The following is a 19,025-nucleotide window of genomic DNA, read 5'->3' on the forward strand; positions in this document are numbered from 1 at the left end:
TCCTTTTCTAAATCTTTTTCAGTTGTTTGTGTTGAAGAGTATGGTTGTGTTATATATAGATGGATGGCCAAAGAAAGTGGGAGATGATGCTATTCAACGTGATGAGTAAATAGGGTCTGTCTTTTTTTGGTAATAAATCTGTTAATCTTATCTATACAGCACTTGATTCGGTATCTATAATATATCTGTATAGTGCCAGTAATTATTTGGATAATAACATCTTTCACAACAGAGTGTATATGAATATATGATCATTAGAAATCAATTTAGATCAAAATATTGTACATATTCCATCTTAAGTTGGTTTAGATTTTTTGTAATATTCCGTGATTATAGTATTTGTCGAAGATAATGATATTTTTTAAACAACATATCAAATAAATGTTATTTTCTAAAAATGATGTAGATATATGTACGTTAGTATATTGTAAGAAAGTAACGATAATCCTTAAAAACAAAAATTAGAAAGAAAAAAGTAAAAAGTAAAAATTAATGAACAACAAATGGCTTACGTTTGCACGATTAGTTTGAGAAAGTCCTTTTTGTTTTTTGTTTTTTAATTCCTCTAGATTACATTTATAAAACTAACACTTAATTAATATCTTTTTTTGTAACGTTTCATTAATATTTTTCTGAATTCTATTATGGCATCTCCACTATCTCTTGTATTAAAGGAGAAAGATGAAGAGTAGGTTTGATGATAAAAATTGAACATGTTTATCATATTTATGAATATCAAATCAAGACCAGAGGAAGTAGGTCCGATAATAAAAATATGTCTGTACCCTCTAATCAGAACTGCATCTACTACTAATTTTAGTCGAATTGCATCGATTAAATATGTAAGAAAAAATGAAAGCTAGATCTCTTCATCAGGAAATAACTCATCCTTGAGAGCAGGGGCAATCCATTGAATCTGAATATAAGTAATCTCCCAGAGATCATCATCTTCCTTTTGTACCAAAATCTCTTTCTCCTTCATCGTACCGATCATTATGGTCAAAATTTCAGGCACGACCTCTTGAAGTTTATTATCTCCATAGTCTCCCAAATCCGCCTTCATACATGTATCCATTCTTCTCAACACTCCTAACCAGAAAGTTCTAAACTCAGCACTCCCTACAATCTGTTGCAGATAATGCAAGAACACGTTCTGAAGCATTCTCATCGCTATCTTCAACGTCCCTTCCATGCTTCTCATCTCTCTTTCCGCGTTCTCACGCCTGGAATAGTCTAGAAGCTTCTCATGCAAGTCATCGATGGTCGGGAACACAACATGGTCGATGCAATAGATACATCCTGAAGGCGTGAATCCAAGATCCTCATGGGCCATGATAAAGCTTTTCTCTAGAGACGTCACTGCTCTGTTCCTTATCTCTTCCCTGCGTGCTAGTGTCGTTTTTCTAAACGCCTCAGAGAGTTTGAGGAAAAGATGGTGAACAAAGTTAACTCCTCTCAAGCTGTTTTCTTCCGCAGATGATGAACTGCTTGTGTTACTTGCCACACTATAGGTATTCACAGTCTCAGTAGAGGCAGTTTTGTACCATTTTATCAGCATTGTAACAGAATCCGTCATGAGATCCAAGATTCTCAAGTTCTTCTCAACAGAGCTGTTTCTTAGAGCCACAAAACTGAAGGCGCAATCGATGCAATAAGCATAGCTTGACTGCGAGAGATGCGAGGCGTTGGTCGACATTAAACCGATGAGAGCATCCACGGCTTGCTCTTTGGTTTCAGGATGTCTTCCACACAAAGAAAGTAGCTGTAGAACGCTTTTCCAACCAATCTGAGTATGAAGATTAGCAGAGTACTCTGTTATGATCTTGCTGACAAACTCTGTTATTGTGTCGTAACATGTGTCGATGATTTCTTTATCTATCTTCCACATTATCGTTATGGATCTGAAGATAAGCTCCTCTGGTATATGGTCTTGAAGCTGAGAGGCCAGAATCTTGATGCAGACCTTGAATAAACCTGGAATACCCTTTTCAACAAACGGAATGGGAGAAAAGAGAGGGAAGTTTACAACATTAAGTAGATATTCATGGTAACTTGGCCAGAACATGTTGAATCGGTGGATGTTAGATAAGGCCACAGCTATGATAAGATCCCAGCAGAATTTGACAGTTTCTTCTTCTTCTATCGCTGTACTAAACTTCTGTCCTTTCCCTGCAGCTGCATAGATTAGAGAACGGCCTAGATTCAACACTGCAACATCTGGCAACACAGAGCTTTTGCTGAATATCTGACCGATTCTGCACTGTTTTATGACTTTAAGATTTTGCTCAAACTCACTCATTCCTAGAGCCACAGATTCTTCCACACTGTCTAACGCCAAGAAGTGTGAGAACCTTCCCATCAAACTAGAGCCTTGTCTTCTGTTAAATTTCGTGTCTTGGTTCGGAACAACGTTTAAGTCAAGTTCTGATCCACCATTGTTTAAGGCTTCTTCATCTGTGGTCTCAAACTCAATGGCAGATTGTGGAAGAAGCTGAAGCTTTCTGAGTTTCAAGAGACAATCCACAATGTTCCTCCACCCTCCTCTAATAGAATCGCCGAAGTTGTTAGCTAACGTGAAAACCGCGAGAGTAGCCATCCTCGGTTTCATATCATGACTAAACGCAAACAGAGTCTCTTCAGGTGTGGTGTAAGGGTTTAGCAGCGTTGTGAATTTACAAAAAGAAGCGATTAATTCATCAAGAATGTCTTCAAGACCATACTGTGCAACTCTGGCTATAGAGATCAAAGCATCAACACATTCATGAAGCACCTCATCATCATCTGAATGCTCAAAGAATGCTGAAACAGCTGCTATGGACGGACCTGCAATGGTTGCAAACATATCTCTTCCTATTCGTCGATCGAACTGACAGAGACTAAAGGGTTGTGTCGTCTTTGTTCTGTTCATAAGCTCAATCCATCTGTTTGGATTCATCTCCACCGGACCAGAATGTGTTGATAAAGCGAATGCGTTTGTTGAAATGGATTGGAAAAGCTCTGAAAGGTATTCTCTCGGAAGATCTTTTCCCGCGTTGATTGCTCGGTTGTTGCGGATAAACTCATCTTCTGTCATCTTCTTCTTAACTTGAGGATTATGTTGATCCGTGTTGAGCATTATAAGCGAGTAGCACAAAATGTGAACAGTGTCTTTGCTTGCAAAGATCTCTGATGATTGTTGCTCGTAGAATCTCTCAGAGAAAGCTTCAATCATACGTTCGATCTTTTGAGACTCTCCAGGTAACCGAAACGACTCGAGGAACGTTCTCAATGCGGTATCAAGATTCATTCCCGTGAACTCAAATGTATATGTAAAGCTTTTAAGAACACTGAGATGTAACTCATCAGGATCTCCAAGGTAGTCTCCGATCATTGTCTTATCCAAACCAGGTGTGAATCTGAAAAATGAAGCTAATGCCATTGGATCAGGAGGATCTGAGACTAAGTGGTTATACTTCAAATACTCCAAACCCTTTTTCTCATCCCTGTTGAAATGATTCGCTGCGATGGCTAGCTTCCTCTTCTGCGCTTTTCTCACTCTTATATGATCGACCCATGTCTCGAAATCCTCTTTTGGATTCTCTATCCAAAACGGTATGTACTCGTGAATCTCAACAGGGCTTGGCTTAATAGCATTGGATCCTTCTTCATCACCTTCATCTTCCTCTCTGTCCATATTGTCCGCGATGTTGTGAATCAAGATCACAAGACCTTCAAAAGCTTGGATTTGCAGAGAGGTTAAAGGACCAGAGGTAGGGAAGGTGTGCCTGCAGAGAACTTTCCCGGTCTCTTCGAACACACTTTTACACATTGGATCACAGTCATAGTTCACATAGGCTTCAACTATGAACGCAGGCTGTCGACAAAAGTTGATTAGACCTTCAAGAGCAACTTCTTGTAGCTGAAGGAAGCCTGTGAAAGCTGTAACTTTCAACAACACGAAGGAGAAGAAAGCTTCAAGTTGTAGCCTCACAAACCTAATAAAAAGTATCAATAAGACATGGTCAAACTAAGTTGAGAGCAAAAGAAAGAAGATTTAGACCTCAATCAATTGTTTTAAACACCAATTTCAGCATTTAGGTTTAAATTTAAGAGAAAACAGAGGACTTACTTGCGGAGGAAGTGATAAATATTGAGTATACAACTAGAGATCATGGAGAGCACAAGAGGGCTTGAAGAAGCTCCATAATGGATCAAATGGTGAAACAGATCGTCTTGAACCATCCGAAGAAGCTTAGGATGTTGTCCAATAGCATCACCACTTAACTCAATCGCGCTATTGATTAGAACCAAAGCGAAAATCTGGACATCTTCGTCTGCGGTGTGAACGCTTGTCCCTTCCGAGTTCTCGACAACTTCAACAACATTGAGCAACGAACACAAGAAATGAAAAATGTCGATGCAACATCTGATCCCATACCCGCCGCTCATGTCGATTTCGTCAGTGTCAGATTCTGAATCCTCACCACCTTCATCTCCTCTGACCTCAAAATCAGGTAATCTAGAGAAGATGATCTGAATCAGCTCGTGCATTGTGTATCTTCCGTTTCTTTGTAGTAAATCTCCTCTACCAGAAGATTGTTGTACCACTTGGAAACATGTATTAACGATTGTGCAAACCGCTTGATCTTCTAATAGTTCCTGTTTAATTCACATCTCATTAGACAGTTTTGATTTAAACCAAAAACAAAACATATTCAAAGTTAAAAGACAAACGAACCGAGGCTGGATGTTTCATGATTCCGACCAAAACTTGAAGAATCCTCATCATCACTGCATCTTCAGACACCGAATCTGTTTTCTCAAGACGACAACTTGTGATCCCTGAAACGATGGAATTCATGGCGTCTCTAGCACCAGGAGTTTTCTCATCGAAAATCTCGATTCTAAGGACCTTCAAGATCGAGGAGAGAGCGACAGCTGTGGCGCTAGCAGGGATCTCATCGCTTTGGATAACTTCAAGGAAAGGAGAGAGGTAAACGGAAGGATCAATGGTTCGCCATTCTTGCTGAGGATTGAAGATAAGGGCTCTTAGAGATTTGAGAGATTGTTGGACTGATGAATCACAGTGGTCTGTTTCTTGCGGAGAAAGGTAACTTTCTGCAAGGGGTCTACGAATTACCGCAAGGACTGCACCAACCTCTGTATTAAGCATGCATGATATCCCTAGCTCTTTCCTCTCTGCTTTCACCGCGACTCTCTCCATATTTTTCACCTAATTACCACACTCTTTTTACCGACAAAGAAGAAAATCATTTAGCAAACTGCTTTTCTCTTTGTTTTTTTTTTTTGATTTTGTCTCTGTACGGTCTTGCCTTGGTTAGTGCAAAGACGAAACTATATTTGGTATGCAAAGTTTTAGTGGCTGAGACTTAGTGATGGCTGAGTTTCAACCATTTGTCTTCACATACTAGAAAAGCTCCATCATGCATCATCCCACCGTCAATTTCTCTACGGCTTAATATAGCGCTGATAAAAAACTACTGTAAGAAGAAGATGCATTATCAAAATTAAAGATACATTTTAGTCTTTTTAGACATGGCAAATTCAATTTATACACCCAAATCATATGTTGTTTGTTAAACCGACGATAACAGAAACAAACATAATCTGATTGGTGTTGTTTTCTGATATTTGTTTACAGTTGGCATTTTCTTTGTTTAAAGTTTGTATGAGTATGTAGGAAAGAATTTGAGGGTTAAAAATAATAATTACATATTTAACGAACATATGATTGGTCTAACTTTTTTTTTTATTTTTTTGGCCAAAATTGATGTATAGTTGTAATTTTTTGAAAACTCGGTAATTTTAAAATTTAACAAAGATACAAATGTACTCTCTCTCTTACATATATTTGTAAAATCAGGGAGAAAAAGAAAAAATAATAAAAGCTGAAAAATATCAAAATCTCGCGTCTCTTTCACCCATCATCTTCTACTCCGAATCAAAAACCCTAGCTGTTCTTGTTTCTAAACATTTTCTTAATTTCGCGCCGAGTACGATTACAATGCAGAGACACGATGATGTTCACTTCTCTTCATCTTCTATCAGAATCCATTCGTCTTCTCATGACCAGTCTTTCCTCGCCAATCTCCAATCCTGCTCTAAAACCTTAGCCTCTCAGCTCTCAACTACTCGACTCTCGCTGGGTCGACTGCTTAAATCGCTGAAGAATCGCCACAGTTCTCCACGTTTTACCCAAAATCGACCCAACTCACCGACTCAGATGCTCAATTCAATCACACAGCTTATGATTGGGAAGTCTTCGCTGGCCCCCTCAGTCTCACTGTCGCTAATCCATCCTGCACAATCGATTTGGTCTGACTCTGGAGCTGACAATAAAGGTTTAACCGCCGGAATAAACTCGCCTCTGCTTTGCTGCGCCTCTTTGTCTCTAACTAGGCCAAGTGAGTCGACTCAGTCCGTGGAGGGGAAGGATGTAATACAGCAGCAGCTTCAGAAGGGTCACTCGGTGAGTCGGAACGCGGAGGAGCGAGTTCTGATTAGCGAGGTCTTAGTAAGAACGAAGGATGGAGAGGAACTCGAGAGGAAGGACTTGGAAATGGAGGCATTGGCCGCTTTGAAGGCTTGTCGAGCCAATTCAGCGTTAACCATTCGCGAGGTACAAGAGGATGTACATAGGATTATAGAAAGTGGGTACTTCTGCTCTTGTACTCCTGTTGCTGTTGATACACGCGACGGGATCCGACTGATGTTTCAGGTATATTCTGATTTACTCTTTTTAAAAAGATTTCTAGGAGAAAAAGAGTCTCTTTTGTGTGTTTTTGGCTACAAATAATTCTCATTTTCTTGCCACAAGGTAGAACCAAACCAAGAATTTCGTGGGTTAGTCTGTGAAAACGCAAATGTTCTTCCTTCGAAGTTCATACAGGAAGCTTTCCAAGATGGATTTGGTACGCATCCTCTAATTTAGCTTGTTTCTTCTTCTTTTCTAACGTACTTATCGTTCATTTTCACATGGTGTTTTTTTAAGCCTCGAATGATGAAGAAGATAGATTACGGGTAGGTAGTATAACCAAAATGTGTTCATGCTTCGCAATGGATGGTCACTAGCTGTTATCAGACATGTTACTGCTATGAATCAGAGAATATGAAATTCATTTGAAGTTGCTCTCAGTTTACATGTAAATGTATTAAGACTTGTTAGTTGGTTTCCTCGTGTTTGGTGTGTGTTTAATTGGATAAGGTAATTGTTAGTAAATGTTAGTGTGAAGTTTTGTAGGGAAAGTGATTAATATTAAGAGACTGGAGGAAGCTATTACATCGATCAATGGCTGGTACATGGAGCGTGGTCTTTTCGGAATTGTAAGTGTTCTCTGTACACCATAACTATTTTACATCCTGGATTCGGTCGTTTAGTTTGTGGTTAGAATCGTCATTCTGTTGTCTACCATTGCAGGTTTCTGATATTGATACGCTTTCTGGAGGTATAGTAAGGCTTCAAGTTGCTGAAGCAGAGGTTAACAACATATCCATCCGATTCCTTGATCGTAAGACGTAAGTTGGTGCCAATCCCTCCCCTCTTTATGTAATTTATATTGGTTCTATTGAAGGTGGTTCTGTATGGTACTGCCACCTTCCTTTTATTTCGACTATTACATTAGGATTTTAATTTGATAATGATGTCTTCTATATTTAGTGGCGAGCCAACTAAAGGGAAGACAAGGGTTGAGACAATACTACGGCAGCTTACAACAAAGAAGGGACAGGTTTTTTTGGAGTCTCTTAGCTTAGATGTAAAGATAAGACGATAACCAGAACATCATAGTTTACCGGGGCTAAACCACTTCTGATGGCATACTCTATTCAAGAAATCCTATGAAAATCTTATTTTGTATTAAGTTTGATCATTCTCTATGGTCGTATATTGTAGTTGCATTCTTCAGTTGACTAAAACTGAAAGCCGCTAATTTTGACCTAAATTTTTTTTATGCGTGAGCCTCTAAGATGATATAGACCTCTACAAATAGATCTTGCATAATCTGGCTTTTGATCGCTGTAGGTCTACAGCATGCTTCAAGGGAAGAGGGATGTAGACACCGTGTTAGCAATGGGAATCATGGAAGATGTTAGTATTATTCCTCAACCTGCAGGAGGTGAGTGAATGTCTTCCTCGATTTTCAGCTAATGGTTTTAGTTTTAGTTTGTGCTTAAGGTGCAGTAGCATGAGTGGAGAAAGGAAATGCCTTACTCATCCATCAGGCATAAAAACAATAGTTTTTAAACTGTGTGATACTGAAACTTTCCTCTCTCCCTTTTTTTTCCTGGAAATGTTAGATAGTGGGAAGGTTGATTTGATAATGAACTGTGTCGAGCGTCCCAGTGGAGGCTTCTCTGCTGGTGGTGGGATATCTAGCGGGTAAGTTTTAGTTTGTCTACTACAAATAGCGTTTCACTTATTTCTTTGGTAGCTTGACGACATATTTCGTCCATTTCTTTTTTGTAGGATCACAAGTGGCCCCCTATCAGGACTAATTGGAAGGTAAATTCGTGTGACATTACTGTTTTTTGTAGCAGGAAATTATGTATATTTTATTTGTGACGATTCATTTTTTTAACTCTGGCCCAAGCTGTTTTATTTAGTAAAGACATTTTTGGTGTAATTGAAGTAGTTATATCATGCAGCTTCGCTTATTCCCACCGTAATATACTTGGAAGAAACCAGAAGCTTAACGTTTCCTTAGAGAGGGGTCAAATTGACTCTATATTTCGTATAAACTACACTGATCCATGGATTGAAGGAGATGACAAGAGGACATCTAGATCTATTATGGTCCAGGTAAAACCTTTACTGGTTCTGGTTCTTTTGCTTATTTCAATGAGAATGCTTAGTTGACTAATACACTAACTAGCTTCATATTGTGTTAGAATTCAAGAACACCGGGGAATCTTGTTCACGGTAACCAGCCAGACAATGCCAATCTCACAATTGGTCGGGTTACAGCAGGTATTGAATACAGTAGGCCATTTAGACCAAAGTGGAGTGGTACTGCTGGACTTATTTTTCAGGTATCTACTCTTCCCCAATAGTTTCAAGTTTCTGTACCAATCCAGAGCAATATTGCTGCTAAAGCAATTAAATTATATATGTTCTTGTTGCCTCTGATAAGATCCAAACTGGTAAAGCCCTTTAGACATTTTGACTCTCCATCGAATGCCCGGCCAAAACCCTAAACAAATCCAGAATGTCACAACTCATTCTTCTGAACCTCCTTTTAGCCTTTAGCTGTGAGCTAACATGCACCACCATAAGTTCTGCGTGCACTGGATCTTGCACACACGTCTACATCTACATTACTCCCATCTTTCGTTTTAATTTTAATGTTCTAGCATGCTGGTGCTCGTGATGAACAAGGAAACCCTATTATTAAGGACTTCTATAGTAGCCCTCTAACCGCAAGGTATATATGTTCCAACGTATGAAATGTCTTTCTTTTACTCACCGTTTTCACCAGTGCTGTATTTGCCACACTGAATTTTTATACATGCTATTTTTATGTCTGTTCATGCAGTGGTAAGACCCATGATGATACCTTGCTCGCTAAATTCGAAAGCATTTATACTGGCTCAGGTGACCATGGATCAACGATGGTCAGTCATAATACTCTATTGGCGACGACATCTTCCCCTTATTTTCTCTGTGTCTAACTCTTATCTGTATTTCTATACCAGTTTGCGTTTAACATGGAACAAGGGCTTCCTGTTTTACCCGAATGGTTATTTTTTAATCGAGTGAATGCTCGTACCAGGAAAGGCATACACATTGGACCAACTCGTTTTCTATTTAGGTATGGTATCCTCCCTGCAGCAAAAAGTTTCCTTAATCTCTATTCGCATTTTGAGATTCTAACCATCATTTCCCAAGTTATATATAGCTTACCTCACCTTGTTCATTTTTACAGTCTGTCTGGTGGACATGTGGTGGGAAACTTTTCACCTCATGAAGCATTCGCCATCGGTGGAACAAACAGCGTAAGAGGTTATGAAGAGGGCGCTGTAGGATCTGGTCGATCATATGTAGTTGGATCGGGGGAGGTCTCTTTCCCAATGGTGAGATTTTTCTCTGACATTCCTTAAGATCTCATTTCCCAATTGTGTGAATATTATGATCCTCACTCTTGCCTTTTTGCGCAGAGAGGACCCGTCGAGGGTGTCCTTTTTACGGATTATGGTACTGATCTGGGATCAGGACCCACCGTCCCAGGTACAGACTAGGCTTTTTCCATATTGCTTGTAAAAGCTTAAGAATCTCACAAGTGACATGATATTCATCTTTGTTATTTTCTGCTGATTAGGTGATCCTGCGGGAGCTAGGCTGAAACCGGGAAGTGGTTACGGGTATGGTTTTGGGGTGCGTGTTGATTCTCCGTTAGGGCCTCTTCGCCTTGAATATGCATTCAACGATAAACACACCGGAAGGTTTCACTTTGGGGTTGGCCACCGGAACTAAACTTCCTAGATTCTAACAGTGTTTTCTTCTATATGATGTCTGTTTATTTTGATCATCTATATCATCTCTTTAGTTAACTCAATGTTTTATGTCGTGTAGTTCATTTTACCAAACTACAAGATTCATTGAAAAATAAGTTAAATATTTTTATGATAATTTTTTGTTAGAATGTAAATGATTTGTTTCGCAATCAGTTGTCTAAGTTAACTTGGGCTGCTGAGATCAGGGCCAACACTTGAAGACAGGGTCTTGAAAGGTGAGGATATCAAGTGATTTAACCAACCCGGATCATACCATTGTCAATTTAAAGGATTCGATAATATATGTTGTTTGCCATCGACCACTATATGAATATACAACATCTGCAAAAGATTATAATCCTCCTTTGTGTATGATGTGGTACAAATTAAGTCTAACTCTTACATGGATATCATGCGGTTGCATATAACATATTACAGGGATGAAATAAAGTTGCAAATGACATCGGCCATCTGAGAATCATATTCAGGTCCTTCCATCTGGAAATGGCTAACGCCTTCAATGAGGTGTGTTTCGGTGCGTCCCACTGCAGATTTAAGCTTCTTCTTGAGCTGGCAAACGCTAGTGAAGCCGTCTTGTGTTCCCATAACGAAGAGTTTGGGTTTAGGGGATGAGAGAATAGCCTTGTGATGCCGCCCAAACAGAACCGAGGCCATTAGACCAAATGGGTATCCTAAACTCACATATCCCACCACTTGCTCTAGTTGCTCCACTGCTGATCCTGCGATTGGTGCACCTGCCACAGACTCTAACTTCAGTTTACAATAGCTCAATAATATAAAGAAGTTGGCATGAAATATCAAATTTGTCTCAGACTATCCATCAGAAGAGTTCTTTGTTCTATACTCAGCTAGAAATAAAGGAAAAACAATTAAAAATCTAACACAATGGTAGATCACATAAACACATCGAAAAGGGAGGTAGGATTAGTGCGCAAGGACGCACCATGAGACGCATAAGAGTTAAGAAGAACAAACCATAACTTCCTTTACTTCACCAGAGACAGAGAAAGTGTAACATCTGATAAAGCCACACACTCTACCCCAAAACCACCCAGACAACTCTAAATTGAATCTGTTCAAAGTTAAAAACAATGCCAATCTTCTTCTGTCCACAGACGATTGAACTGTCTTATTCCATTCCCATGTATACTCCCTAAACTTTATCATCTTGACCCAAACCAAAAACGAGATCCATCCGAGTGTGGAAAACAGTAAGTAGGAACAAGAAAGGTGCTTAATCTACACAAGGAGAATTTCATCTACAGTGGAGCTGGCAACTTGGATGGAAAACTTCAAACAACGCATAACCTTGAACCAATCATTCTACCATCAATCCATATGATAATGACTTATGAGAATTGAATAGGGAGCAAAAGGGTCAAAAGGAACACACCGAGTTAAGCTTTTCACAAAACCATACAGATCAGAAACAGCTCCAATATCCATTTGAACAGAGAGCAATGCCCTCAATTTAACATGTAAGAAGCATTACCAGATCGAATCAGAGCATCAGATTCAACTTCCAATCACACTCAGACTAAACCCAGATCAACAAAAAAAGGAAAAAGGGGGAAACTTTAAGAATTGAATGCACAGAAAGAAACCTTACCGGCAGAAGAACCGACGAGCAGGATCCTATCAGCATCGAGATTCTGGGAAAGCCACCGACAAACAGCGACGACATCCTTGACCTCGGCGAAGCCAGTAAGAGTAGCTCTCCCCGTCGATTTTCCGGCACCTCTTGTGTCGAAAGTGACAGACGTGAAACCCTTAGAGGCCAGCTCAGAAGCTATGCCTTTGAGCAGAGCCTGACAACCACCTAAGAGCGAGAACGGGTGGACCAACACTATCACCAGATTCCCATCGTGGCTAACTTCTACGTTTCTGGGTGGTTTGAATATTCTCGTGTGAAGCTTCACACCTTCCTCGGAATCAACTTTACACGATTCCACTGTAAAGTCTGACGACGACATTTCCTGAAAGATTGAAACTTTTTTTGTTTTACATACGGTTTTGGGTTAAATCGGCAATAATAGCCCCTAGGACCGAGTTTGGAAGCGACAATTTCCCAACGACACAAGACAGATCTTAAGAATTTATTAGTGTTGTTGTAATTATAGAAAAGAGTAGTGTACCATTAATTTAACTTTGATTTAACTTTGTTCATTAAATCATGATCCTTTCCTCACTGACAGAATGATTTCTTCTTTCATTCTTTTCGTCGAATCTATCCATCAAGTCATCAACTACGAAGTTATCTCAGTTGATAACGTCAAGTAAATGAGCAAACTTCATGCTCAAGATTGAAATATGTTTTACTCGCAGCCCAAACCAGGCAAAGCCCATGTTTTCAGGCCTTAAATCAGGTTTTGTGTTGCTGATTTAACTCTTTGCAATCAAGAATTCCAACCATTTCCAATTCTATGCAATTGTTTGGTTAATTTTTATTCTAATGTTTTTCGAGTTTTCCTTTAGTTACTCAACCAAAAGAGTGGTTGGAGCTTGAAAATAATTTATTTATGTTACCGATTTGAGCTTGAAAAACGAGAACAACTTTTTCCATTATTTTTTATGTTGTTCTTAATTTGAGTTTATCTTAATTGAGAAAAGTAGTAATCGCCTCTCGGTTATAATATTATCCTCGAAGTAAAGTAAATATATAATTTAGTTTTCTATTTTAGATGATTTTTTTTCAACAATTTTTTCGTTTGAATATGTATTTTTTGTGATTATATATCATACTGATGGCGTATTTATTTGACATTGTAGAATAATTTCAAATCCATGGTAAGTCACCTAATTGACTTCTTAGAAAACTGTTTGTTTGTTCTGAAGAGTAAAATTGGACCTTGACTCAATCAATTCCTCCTTTTTCTCTGCCAAAAACTTGGGTCAATTTGCCCAAAGCTAGTAACAAAACTCCAGTCATTTAGGAGTAATCTTGTGATCAATATATATTCCATTTTAGACGAAAAACATTTGGTTAAAAAAATTTCCTACAACAAAAAATTAAAGAAGTCTTCTGTTGTCCAACAAATTCGATGTTTATTTTTTTTGTTAAAGAATATAACAAATCCCATGTTCTTGCTCCCCAATTTTCTCAAACAAGAACGGCATTGTATGTTATTTTGCCTTTAAAAAAAAAGTCTCTACTCTATTGGGCGACTCTCTTAACAGCCCTTTATTCAAGGAGATTTGTTGTCATCTTAAAGCAATTTAAAATTTTTTTTTTATCATGAGATGCCAATTAAATCTATATATATATGAAAAAAAAGAAACGCCTCTTCACTTAGTTTGTCATTATTGTTAGGTTAACCTAGCTCCCTGTTAATCTGAGTAAAACACTGCCTTTCAGGTTGATCAAACGTGAGAAAGTTGCAAAACACTAATCCTTCAACCATAAATGACAAAAGGTGTTTCTAACTTTCCTTCTTCGAAAGTGTTTCTTCGGCCAGTTCTGATTCTCGACACAACTTCTTCTCCATCGCCGGAGATACTGCGAAAAAGGTTCTATTTTGATTCAATCAATAATACATCGATTTGTTTTTTTTTTGTGTTGATCAAACTTTTGCTTATCGCATGCATTCATAGATACTTCTTCATTCGTACATAATTTTTTGTTTTTCTTTTATAAAGTCACCACCAATATTTACATAAATTTAACCAATCCTATCTTCAATCAATAAAAAAAAAAAGATGCCTGACTATTACTGGTGTAGATCGAAGCTTTAACTCACAGATCCGCTGCCACACTAAAAGTTTTTCTACCTGTCGGCTCTTTTAATCGTACATGAATTTTAGGTTTTTAATACTTTTCCTTTCTGGTGAATTTGAAATATGGATAACTTGAAACGCCTAAACAAATATATAAACACACACACACATATATATATATATGTATATGCAGAATTCCCATGCATCATATTCATAGATATATGAAAAATATCTCAAGTTACAGTTCTATATATGTGATTATTTGGATGGCTTGAAACGCCTAAACTAGTTTTTATTGTTCTAATTAATAATCACATGTTAACTTCGTGCAGATACCTTAAATGGCCGCTATGGATCCGAGAAATAATGGCTACGTTGCTCCGCTAAATGTACGTAAATCTTGACGCTGGTTCAGATTCTTTATTAATTGTAGACATTTTTTTCTTTGGCTTCAGGAATCCAATCTAAATTTTCCTATAAAAGGTCTAGTTTTTTCCTTAATGAATATCAATACAAAAGTATAAAAAGAACAAGCTCAGAATCGACTGTTTTTGTGGGGGAGTATAAATTAAATTAACGTAGGCAATAGCTAATTGTTTTGTGATATAAAAAAAAAAAATTTAAACTTGAATGGGACAAAATTTCAAGGAGCGGGAGAGAGATGAAGATTTTGAAGCTGGTGAGGTCGTAGAGGTTCAAGATAATCGAAGTGTGGTGTCAGTCAAGTCCAACGATTCTGAACTTACGAAGAAGACGAATGAGGAGGAGACAAGAGACAAGGGTGGCTGGACTAACGCAATCATTTTGCTAGGTACACTTTCTATGACATATTGTATACATAATTTGACCAAGACAAAGACATGTCTTACGTTGTGTCTCTACCCCCAACTTACAGAATTCATCATTTGAAACAGGAAATCAAGGGTTAGCGACATTGGCCTTCTTTGGAGTGGGAGTGAACCTTGTGCTGTTCCTAACGCGTGTTATGGGACAAGGCAATGCAGAGGCTGCAAACAACGTAAGCAAGTGGACGGGAACAGTTTACATGTTTTCACTTGTGGGAGCATTTCTTAGCGACTCCTATTGGGGTCGTTACTTGACATGCACTATCTTCCAAGTCATCTTCGTCCTCGGTGTGGGCCTCCTCTCTTTCACTTCTTGGTTTTTCTTGATCAAACCTCGAGGTTGTGGCGATGGAAACCTTATCTGCAACACTCCGTCTTCTCTCGGTGTTGCCATCTTCTATTTATCCGTTTACCTGGTAGCCTTTGGATACGGAGGTCACCAACCAACACTGGCTACTTTCGGTGCGGACCAGTTTAATGATAATGACAAAACCTCCAAAGCTGCGTTTTTCAGCTACTTCTACTTTGCCCTCAACGTTGGATCTCTCTTTTCAAACACGATCCTTGTTTATTTCGAGGATAGAGGGTTGTGGACTGAAGGGTTCTTGGTGTCACTAGGCTCAGCAATCATCGCATTGATGGCCTTTCTCGGCCCAACAAAACGTTATCGTTATGTCAAGCCCTGTGGGAACCCATTGCCACGTGTGGCGCAGGTATTCGTGGCCACTGCTCGGAAGTGGAGTGTTGACCGACCCGAAAACCACCAGGAGTTGTATGAAGTCGAAGGACCTGAATCCGCAATTAAAGGAAGTAGAAAGATATTTCACAGTACCAAGTTTGTCTTCTTGGATAGAGCAGCAGTGATTACAGAGGATGACAGGTAATAAACCAAAGTTTAACGATACCATACTTCATATATATATATACTCGTCATCTTTTAACTTAAAGAGTATTGCTTGATCGATCCATATAATATAGGAACGGGACAAGGAGCAGTGCATGGAGGTTGTGCAGTGTAACTCAAGTAGAGGAAGCAAAATGTGTGATGAAGATGCTTCCGATATGGCTATGCACTATAATCTACTCAGTGATCTTCACGCAAATGGCTTCATTGTTCGTGGAGCAAGGCGATGTGATGGATGCATACATCGGGAAATTCCACGTCCCCGCAGCGAGCATGTCAGTCTTCGATATATGCAGCGTCTTGATATCAACAGGAATCTACCGCCACGTCATATTTCCATACGTGAGACCCACGGAACTTATGCGGATGGGGATAGGTTTGATCATAGGGATAATGGCAATGGTGGCCGCAGGATTAACAGAGATCCAACGGCTGAGAAGAGTCGTCCCGGGGCAAAAGGAAAGCGAGCTCTCCATTTTGTGGCAGATACCACAGTACGTGCTTGTGGGAGCAAGTGAGGTGTTCATGTACGTTGGACAGTTGGAGTTCTTTAATGGACAGGCACCAGATGGGTTAAAGAACTTGGGAAGCTCCTTGTGTATGGCTTCGATGGCGTTAGGTAACTACGTGAGCAGCTTGATGGTGAATATTGTTATGGCTATAACCGCTAGAGGCCAGAGCCACGGGTGGATACCGGAAAATCTAAACGAAGGTCATATGGATCGGTTTTATTTTCTGATTGCTGTGTTAGCTGCCATCGATTTCGTGTTTTATTTGGTCTTTGCAAAGTGGTACCAACCAATAAGCCATGATGAAGATAGCATCAAGGGAACTGGTGTGAATCGGAAGTCTATCTCAGAGTTTAGTTTTCAGTCACAAGTCATCTTTTGAAATGTTTTTTCCTAGTCGAATAATTGGTAGAAGACACTAGTCTTTGTTAGTTTCTAGAATTTCAAGTGCTCGTTAGGGATTAGCTGAAAACAGAGCAAAATGAATAATAATAGATTGTTATTGAAGAAATATCCTGATTCCTTTGTATCAACAAAGAAACTCGTCAGTTCATGAGACTGGCTGGTGTCCGTTCAAGAAACTGTTTAGTTCGAGTGTTAGTCTAACTTCATTCGGATTTAACACAAATTGGTTCATGATAACAATAATACAGAGAAAGGCTAAGACAAAAGTTTCAAGGGGAATCTAGTTGAAACTAGGAATAAAAGGTTGAACATAGTACTTTAGTAAAAGATATTAAAGGAGAGAGAGAGATATGAATTAGGGAGAGAACAAAGTGGCATAAATTTCTAAAAACACTTGAACTATAACACTGTGGTGTTGAAGGGAGTTTAACGATAGAAAACACTGAAGAAGCTGTTTTAGCTCAGCCGCTGCAAAAATCTGTCTCTCAACAATCATCTCCACCATCGACGTCCTGAAATCCTCGTACGGATCCTCTGACTTCTTCACCACTGCAAAACTCTCTCCCTTAGAAGACTCTGAGGAGAAGCTTCTAGAAGAAAAGAGTGTGTCTGTATCGTCACTTTCATCTTCATCGCTACAAGACCAGCACCAAGACCCACTTGACCTAAAACGAGAGGCAGAGAGAGACTCGGAACCAAACTGCGATCTCTGCTTCCTCTTTGTCTTGATCTTTTTCCTTAAATCTCGAAACGAACGGCTTTCTTCGTAGAAAGGGTTTGGAGGGAATATCGGTGACGCAGAGAAGGCATAAGACTTGTGTCTGTGACTATGCACGCGTGGAGTTGTTTTGGCTTTAGCTTCGGTGAGCAAGAACCTCTCGGAAGAGGTTGTGTGACTTATAACAGCACAAGTCTCGACGACGTCGTGTAGATCTCGTGGTCGGCAAGAGCTTAGAGATGACCGGACAATTCTTGGAACCCGGAGCCTCATTCTTTTCTCCATGCTAAGAGAATATCGATGGAGAGAGAGAGATAATGAAGGAAAATGACTATTGAAAGAAGATGTATGTATTAAAGGATTGTCATATAAGACTTTTCAGGGGAGGAGAGATAAATTCTCTGTTCTTTTTTACTTTCTTGTTATGGTTTGCATATTTCGCAATACTGATGATAATTTAATGATTACAACTTTTCACGTTTACTCTTTCTGCAATGTCTTTTGTCTTTTCTTTGTCGTCTTTAACTTAAAACTATTCGAATAGCTGACACCAAAAATATACGGTTGGAATTTCCTTCTTGCTCTTTTCTTTCTGTTTTTTATTTTACCAATAGACGCTTGACCTTTCTTTGCTCGGTTTTATTTTATTTTTTTTTACTAAGTTAAAATATTTTTAAATTTGAATTTCTTTGACATAAGCTGTGTTTGTAATGCTTGTCATCTTGTAAAAGTCAGTTCTCTTTAGCTTTTCGAATTCCTCATCATCAGGCAAGTTTAATTGACATTTTGTAATATGTAAAGAGCAGACTTTCTCTTTTATATTCATTTTTTTTGCTTGTATATTTTCTTATTTTGTATTGTTTATTGATTCATTTTTTGTTGTTAAAATACATTGATATTACATGTAAAGAATTTTTATGTGTAATATAATTTTTAAGTGAGTGATAATAACCAATTTTTCGTTAAAGTTGCAAAATTACAATCTCTTTGTTTTAATAATCCTAATTGAATCTTTATCCCTGGAGTTCGTGCATCGGTTATTGAATCTTGAGTGTGATCCCATCGTTTTATTCAAAAAGGCAACGTAATTCGAAATAAATGATTGAAAATGACAATTATGCAGAAAGGTAGTGCACGACGATCACTCAAAAGTCAAATTACAGTATATGTGCAAGTAAAATATATATATTAGTAAGATGTCGACATTTAGAAAGAAAAAGAAATTTGACTTTTTCACAAAAAAGTAAGAAACATTTACCAATAAACCATTAGTTCCAAAACCTGCTAATAGTATATTTTTTAACCTCAATACTTTTGTTGAAAAGGAAAACATTCCATCTATTCGCCATGACTTTGGGGGTATTTGAACTATTGTGCACTTTGGTTTAGTTAAAGAAATGAAATGAAAATTGAAAAAAATG

At 38.5% G+C, this 19,025-nt stretch overlaps 5 protein-coding genes across 6 annotated transcripts; 2 read left to right on the forward strand and 3 right to left on the reverse strand.

Annotated features, from left to right (window-relative positions):
* Positions 1-859: 859 nt before the first annotated feature.
* On the reverse strand, positions 860-5,203 carry LOC18018644 (ARF guanine-nucleotide exchange factor GNL2). Its single transcript, XM_006400459.1, has 3 exons — positions 4,718-5,203; positions 4,109-4,638; positions 860-3,974 (listed from the first exon to the last, which is right to left on the reverse strand). Exons 1-3 carry the CDS (start codon positions 5,201-5,203, stop codon positions 860-862), a joined length of 4,131 nt encoding a protein of 1,376 aa, XP_006400522.1.
* Positions 5,204-5,939: 736 nt separating this feature from the next.
* LOC18018645 (outer envelope protein 80, chloroplastic) lies at positions 5,940-10,643 on the forward strand. Its single transcript, XM_024156464.1, has 16 exons — positions 5,940-6,718; positions 6,818-6,911; positions 7,241-7,323; positions 7,418-7,515; positions 7,658-7,727; positions 8,021-8,114; positions 8,296-8,377; positions 8,465-8,500; positions 8,644-8,797; positions 8,887-9,027; positions 9,349-9,419; positions 9,531-9,609; positions 9,691-9,806; positions 9,921-10,068; positions 10,153-10,222; positions 10,314-10,643. The coding sequence occupies exons 1-16, from the start codon at positions 6,005-6,007 to the stop codon at positions 10,466-10,468; spliced, it is 2,205 nt and encodes a 734-aa protein (XP_024012232.1). The 5' UTR covers positions 5,940-6,004; the 3' UTR covers positions 10,469-10,643.
* A 188-nt stretch (positions 10,644-10,831) lies between these two features.
* LOC18018646 lies at positions 10,832-12,753 on the reverse strand. 2 transcript variants are annotated; one of them, XM_024156243.1, is made up of 3 exons: positions 12,645-12,753; positions 12,119-12,485; positions 10,832-11,243 (listed from the first exon to the last, which is right to left on the reverse strand). In XM_024156243.1, exons 1-3 carry the CDS (start codon positions 12,645-12,647, stop codon positions 10,921-10,923), a joined length of 693 nt encoding a protein of 230 aa, XP_024012011.1. In that variant the 5' UTR covers positions 12,648-12,753; the 3' UTR covers positions 10,832-10,920. The 2 variants fall into 2 exon arrangements, with proteins under 2 accessions (XP_024012011.1, XP_006400524.1); XM_006400461.2 differs by lacking the exon at positions 12,645-12,753 and having other exon boundaries at positions 12,119-12,609.
* A 1,433-nt stretch (positions 12,754-14,186) lies between these two features.
* Positions 14,187-16,863, forward strand: LOC18018647 (protein NRT1/ PTR FAMILY 7.1). Its single transcript, XM_006400462.2, has 5 exons — positions 14,187-14,310; positions 14,556-14,612; positions 14,872-15,034; positions 15,138-15,948; positions 16,047-16,863. Exons 2-5 carry the CDS (start codon positions 14,565-14,567, stop codon positions 16,861-16,863), a joined length of 1,839 nt encoding a protein of 612 aa, XP_006400525.2. The 5' UTR covers positions 14,187-14,310; positions 14,556-14,564.
* A 283-nt stretch (positions 16,864-17,146) lies between these two features.
* On the reverse strand, positions 17,147-17,904 carry LOC18018648 (transcription repressor OFP8). The gene has a single exon (XM_006400463.2). It carries the CDS (start codon positions 17,887-17,889, stop codon positions 17,242-17,244), a length of 648 nt encoding a protein of 215 aa, XP_006400526.1. The 5' UTR covers positions 17,890-17,904; the 3' UTR covers positions 17,147-17,241.
* Positions 17,905-19,025: the final 1,121 nt, after the last annotated feature.

The sequence above is a fragment of the Eutrema salsugineum genome, unplaced genomic scaffold (genome assembly GCF_000478725.1).
Source record: "Eutrema salsugineum unplaced genomic scaffold, Eutsalg1_0 scaffold_2, whole genome shotgun sequence".
Classification (NCBI taxonomy): Eukaryota; Viridiplantae; Streptophyta; class Magnoliopsida; order Brassicales; family Brassicaceae; genus Eutrema; species Eutrema salsugineum.